Raw genomic sequence first — 6,000 nt, forward strand, 5'->3', positions numbered from 1 at the left:
ACTTAAGGTTTTTTTTTCTGGACATATCACATCTAGCATTTTGATGAAGTAAAATACTTCTCTCATATTTCCAAAAAAAGAGAAAGTGACATTAACACCAGCATCACCAGAATCTGTATATTGCCAGAAAGTAATTAAAATTATGGGCATTATAGGAAACGATAACACAGTATTTTTTACATAAGCAGTTAAGGCAGTCCATTTTATTTTATGACCCCTTGCTTTTTTCTTTCTCAAGCCACGGGAGAAGAACAGTGCTTCTCATAGAGAATAAATAAAAAAAAAAAAACAAAACAAAACCCGAAAGAGACCAGTCACGCAGTCTCCACTTATTCAAAGCTGTCACTCGGGAAGCTTTGACAGTACGGCAACAATATTGTGATTATCTGGGTTTGGGAATGATTTTAAAGAAGTTTCCACAAAATTTCTTATTGCATTCTCTCTGTCTTCCTCCTCCCCCTTTCCCTCCTAATCACGGGTGTAATTATAATCACTCTTCCTAGTGCCACTCATTATGCATCTTTGCATCTTTTTGGATCAGTGCATTTTTCCATTACAAGCTATACATTAAGAGATTTATCTCTGGACCAGACAGTTTTTTGGAGGCTGTGATTTGGCATAGACATGGCTTAGCCTAGCGAAGAGTTGCTGGACGAGAAATACCTGGCCTTAGCGTTGCTATTTTACAGGTGTGGGCGTAGAGGGAGGTGCTGGAACGAACAGTGGCCAGTCAAGCCCCTTCAGCGGAGTGGACCCTCTGCAAAACTGAGGAGGGAGAGGGGTCCCATGCATGGAGCCTGAGGCCCCTGGGGGTCTTCGACGAGTAACCGTCACGTTTCGGTGCCTCCCTGCTGCTCCTGGAGGATTTCTCCCGAGGGGGCCGCCCCCGCCCCGCAGCCCGCCGGGATCCGCGCCCGCGGTGGTCGTCCCCACCGCGGCGCTCGGCGCTGCCCCGCGCCCTCTCGCCCTGTGGTCGGTGGTTCGAGCCCCGGCTGGGGGGACCCCGCACCGCCGCGGACGGCGGGGGCCGTTCTCCCGCTCTCTCCTCCCGTCACGCTGAAAGCCATCAGACGCGTCGCGCCCAGGTGAAAGCCTCCAGCCCGCAGGAGCGTGCCCCCCCCCCCCCCCCAGCGCGGACGGACACCAGCCCCCCCTGCGCTGCACCGCAGAGTGGTGGGGAAAGGGGTGTTGTGTGTGCGTGGGGGGAGTTTTACCCCCACGCCGCGGAGGTCTGGGCGTCCCGTTACGCTAGTTGTGGAGGCAGCGGAGGGCAGGAGTCCGTGCGCGGCGGCGGAGCTTAGCCGGGGGGGGGGGGGGGGCGAGAAGGGGGAGATACTCACTGTGAAAGAAGCTGCGCCCATGGGTCATGTCTGTTCCTTACACAAGGGGCTTCGGTCTCCACTAATTCCATTTAGATACGGGAGGACTTCCAGTGGCTGGGAGATGATGGAAGTAGGAAAAGAAGAAGAAAAAAAAAAATCCCGAAGCCCACACACAGCAGAGCGGAGCAGCCCTTCCTCTCGCTCTCTCTCCCTCACCGCCTTCAAATAATCACCGCCGGCTCAATCCCATCACACCCGAGCTATCATCAGCACCACCATGAGCGTTGCATCGCGGCGGCGGGCAAGGCGGCGGCGGCGGCGGCGGCCCGCGCATCCAGGTGCCGGCGGGCGGCGGCGGGGCGAGCCGAGCCCCTAGTCACCAGTTTCATACAAAACCAAAAGCAGATCGAAGCATTTCCTGCAGGACTCCGAGCCCAGCGACTTCCAGCCCTTCGGCTTCTTTTGATGCATTGAAGAAGGGATTAATGGGTCCGTCATCAGCTCCCTGTGCTTGCTCCTCTGAAGGGGTGGGGGCGGGCGGGAGGGAACCCAAAGAGGAAGGGGGGGGGGGGGGGAAGAAAGATTTACCAAATAGGGGATTTAGTCATATTTGTGTGCAACGCGATCCTTATTAGAGAAGAAATCCTTTAAAATCGAACAAATCCATTTTTGCAAAACCCCTCTCCCTGCGCGTTGCCCAGTATCAAGTGGCAGCAGCGGCAGGAGGTTGAAAACACATTGCACCGTCTGAAATCCTCTCAGGAATGGATGGAGCGAGATAGAGATGGATGAGGGTAGAGAGATGTCCCCTCACTTCTCAAGTCCAGGGCGAGGAGCAGAAGAAAACCCTGGAGACTCTTCCATTCATTCAGTGCAGGGGAAGAGGAAGGGAAAGGGGAAGGGGAACGGGAAGGGGAAGGGGAGGAGGGTGGCGGTGGTGGGGAAAGAATGATTTCAAAACTGGGAAAGGAAGAGTAAGAGGAGAGGGATCGTTTCCCCTCCCCTAATCATTTAATGGATGGGGCAAAATGCTCATGAGTTCCTCCTTGAACTGCACCTGCCAAAGGGAAATTGAAAAGATTTCCCCCCTTGAGAGGCGACTTCTCCGTTTACACACCCACACACACACACGCACGCACCCGCACAAAAGGGAGCAATAAAAGTTTAGCTGCTAATCCTCCGGCCGCAGATACAATGATTGCCTCTTCCAATCAGCCCAGAGACGACAGCAAAATCTCTCCCTTTCGCTCCCCCCTCCCTCTCTCAGGCTTATCTTCCTCCACGGCTATATCCCGCCCCAAACATCCATGCCTTTGACGAGGTTGCGGAGGGCTGGTGGCCAGGGCGGGAAGGGAGGGGGGAGACTAGAGTGGGGAAAACATATTAATAATAAGAGTACCGAGAGAAGCTGAAATGATCTCAGCGAAAAAACAAGAGAGGAGGAGGAGGAGTGGATGGACAGAAAGGGCAGCGTCCCCTCTTGGCCCCAGCAACCGGCCCTGCACGGCAGACAGCTGCTTCCCGCAGCGCCGCGGCCCCGGCACCCCGCGGCCCGGGCAGGGGGAGGGCGGCGAGGATGGACGGGGGGGGGGAAGCGCACCGCTGGGGCGGCGGGGAGGGCAAAGGAAAAGGAAAGATTTGTGCCACGGAAGTGCGAGGGGAGCAGGATGAGATCCCCCCGGCCCCTCCACATCGCGGCGGCGGGGCTGGGGAAGAGCCGGCGCGGCAGAGGGCATGGGGGGCAGAACCGGGGCACCTGGGTCTCGGGGTACACCCAGCCCCCTCCCTAGTCTCCCCACGCCGCAGCCAGCACCTCGGAGGTAGGGGCGTCCCCGCTCCTCCTTGCCCGCACCTGATGCTCACGCCGTTTGCGACGAGAAAAGTGTGTCTGGAAGCGAGCACCCGAGACGGGAGGGGAGGGAGCTGCTGGGGAGGAGGCTGTAAATCAATAAAAAATAAAATACAGTCCGCGATCCACCTTTGCGCGGATAAAGAAAGGCAAAGGGGAGGCCAGCGCAGGTCAGACGGCGCCGATCGCTGTTGGCAGGCGGTCCCCGCGCCCGGGCGCGGAGGGGCAGTGCGCACCCGCGGAGCCGGGCTGCCCGCCGGGTCGGGTCCTCCAGCCTGGCGTCTGCCGGGTACCCGGTGGACAGTAATAATGTACTCGGCTACCTGTTGTCTTTAAGGTAGCTTTTTAATGAGGCAGGTACCTTTGCTCCCTTTGGGACAGCACTGAACCGCGCAACGGCTACTCCAGAAGGTGAACGATGAGAAGCCTCGATTTTTTTTCTTTTTTTCTTTTCTTTTTTTTTTTTTTCCAGTGAATCACCAGGTTTTAACAAAGAACTTCAGGGTTTTTTTTTTTTCAGCCCGTGGATTGTCTGCTCTGTACTCTGAAATCAAGAATATATCTGCCGTTGATGCTTATGAGTGCAGACAGTCAGCAATAGCAGCATGCTATTAGGATGACTCTGAGGTGATCTTGGCTAGCAGAATTCATCCATTCAACCAGCCAGCCAGCCATCACCCCAGCCAGCCTGACTTTGAGCATTTAAAAATCCTGCTGGGTGAGAAAGGTACAGGATTCAGCTACAGGGCTCTGCAGTAAGCTCCTTATAATAAGGAATATAGAGGGTATAAGACTCCATGAGAGGATTCACCTATGTTTTGTGTAATCTGTCTTGCCATTAGCAACATAAAGTCTGCAGCTGTTAATCTTAATAAACTGTCCTACTCTGTTTTCTAACCCTCTCAGTACTTTCTCTGACCTTCCCTATTCTCTCCCGCCTCAAGTTAAAGAACTTTATTTGTGCAGTAATTGAAAGTTACCCGATTTATCCATAGGATAAACTTTTCTATTACAGATGTGCAGTCTGCCTTAGTCAAGTAACAGTAGAGTAACTGAAAAAAGATAGTGTTGAAAACAGTCATAGGAGTGTTTATAGACAGTCAGATGTTTCTTCTGCAGGATGATGCAGACATCCATATGGCTAAGTTTCAAGTTATAGTTACTTTAAAAAAAAAAAAGGTTATAGAACAAGTAGGCACAAAACAGCTGATTTTGCTGTTCTGGGAAAATGTGCTGTGTCACATCATATAACAGTGAGCTTCGACATTTTTCCTTTTCTGAAATAGGGTGTTTTCATCTTTAAAGATCTTAGATTTCTCTTGATTGGCACTCTTAATTTTAAGGACACCATTGCAATAGTATTGATAAATAGCATGTGGTACATACCAGGTATGTTTAAAATAGGCCAAAATGTAATCAGTCACCATCATTATGAAGTGAGACATCCACAAAATAGCTGAGGAATGGCCACAGTGGCCATTGCGTGTTCTGCTAATGAGACCTTACAGGAATATCTCAGGATCTACATAGCTGGATGCTAAAAACTTGTTTAATATGTTCATAAGCAAGCACACAGGGTTTGTAAGTTAGAGACTGGTCAAAATCACTTTCTGCCTCAATAGATCTCCCTCCTGTAGAAAGTCTGAAATTTTGAACTTCATACACCTACTAAAGTCTTCACCACCACCTTCCCCCCACCCGCCGCCTTTATGTCTCATTTTGTTGCAAAATCTGTTTATCTGAGTTTTGGTAAATACTCTTTCTAAAAAGGTACTAGCTCACGAGTCAGCATGCATCTTTCACTACCCTGTTTTGTATGGGCAAATATTTATATACTTAGTGTGTATTTTTTGCATCCTTTATTAGCCAATAACCATACCTTTATATTTCTACTAGGCAGTAAACTTAAAAAGGGAGAAAGGGATTCACATTTAATAAAACATGAAATGTTAAAAAAAAAAAGGAAAAGAATAGTGACCATAAAAATTGTCTCAAATGACATCTTAGTAATGTTTGGAATCCTTTGTATTTTTCTTGGTAAGAGTCCTATTGATTTTTAAAATCATTTTAAGATTTTTTGAAGTTTTAAGTTTTGCATTTTCCTTAGAGTAAGAACATTGCATTATTTTATTACACGGAATGACAGCTACACTTTTAGATTAGATATGTACTTTTATTAGTTCTTTATTGGATGTCAGCTGAAATCTTATTTTTTAAAAATAAGCAAGACAACAAAACACAATTATGCTCCTTGATTCAGTACATACAATGATATTCTTTGTAGTTTTAAACCATCCATTACATGGTAATCTCTTCATATAGCACATTCTGTCAGCCTCTCTCTTTCACTTTCACAGCTGAGTTTTTCTATTGATTTTTATGGGAGTTTGTTTGAACCCAGAATATTTTATTCAGCAAGATATGAAGCACTTCTTCCTGTGGTCTAACATCTTTAGGCTAACCTAAGACACTGATCCACCTGAGGATGGTTAGCATCCAGAAAGGAGATCAACCATTTGGAGACTAATTTAAGCACTATGGAACATTTTCAAATTGAAATTACAAAATGAAAAAAAAGACAACTACAAAAATATTTCTGGAATTTTTGTCAGAAACAGCAGTGTACAGTCTCCTATTGACAGCTAAGTGAAGGACTGGACACTTTAATAGACAGAAGAAATACTTTACCTCTGGACTGTATTATGCTGGTGTTTCAATCACAAGAAAAGAAAAAAAAAAATTCTGTTTTGCTTTCCCCCTTCTGTGGTTAATCTATGTGTTTACATGACAAATAGCAGAAGTAAGTGTTGGACAACTGGCTGTAGGTGG

The 6,000-nt window shown here is 48.4% G+C and overlaps 1 protein-coding gene across 2 annotated transcripts in view; it reads right to left on the reverse strand.

The window, feature by feature from the left end:
* NETO1 (neuropilin and tolloid like 1) overlaps positions 1-1,843 on the reverse strand; it is a 70,372-nt gene extending 68,529 nt beyond the window's left edge. For both annotated transcript variants that reach the window (XR_012834295.1, XM_075747106.1), the window contains exon 1: positions 1,341-1,843. Coding sequence is in view for 1 of the 2 variants with exons in the window: in XM_075747106.1 (XP_075603221.1) it covers positions 1,341-1,368 (28 nt within the window). In the remaining variant the exon portion in view is untranslated. The remainder of the gene's footprint in view (positions 1-1,340) is intronic.
* Positions 1,844-6,000: the final 4,157 nt, after the last annotated feature.

The sequence above is a fragment of the Balearica regulorum genome, chromosome 2 (assembly GCF_011004875.1).
Source record: "Balearica regulorum gibbericeps isolate bBalReg1 chromosome 2, bBalReg1.pri, whole genome shotgun sequence".
In the NCBI taxonomy this organism is placed as follows: domain Eukaryota; kingdom Metazoa; phylum Chordata; class Aves; order Gruiformes; family Gruidae; genus Balearica; species Balearica regulorum.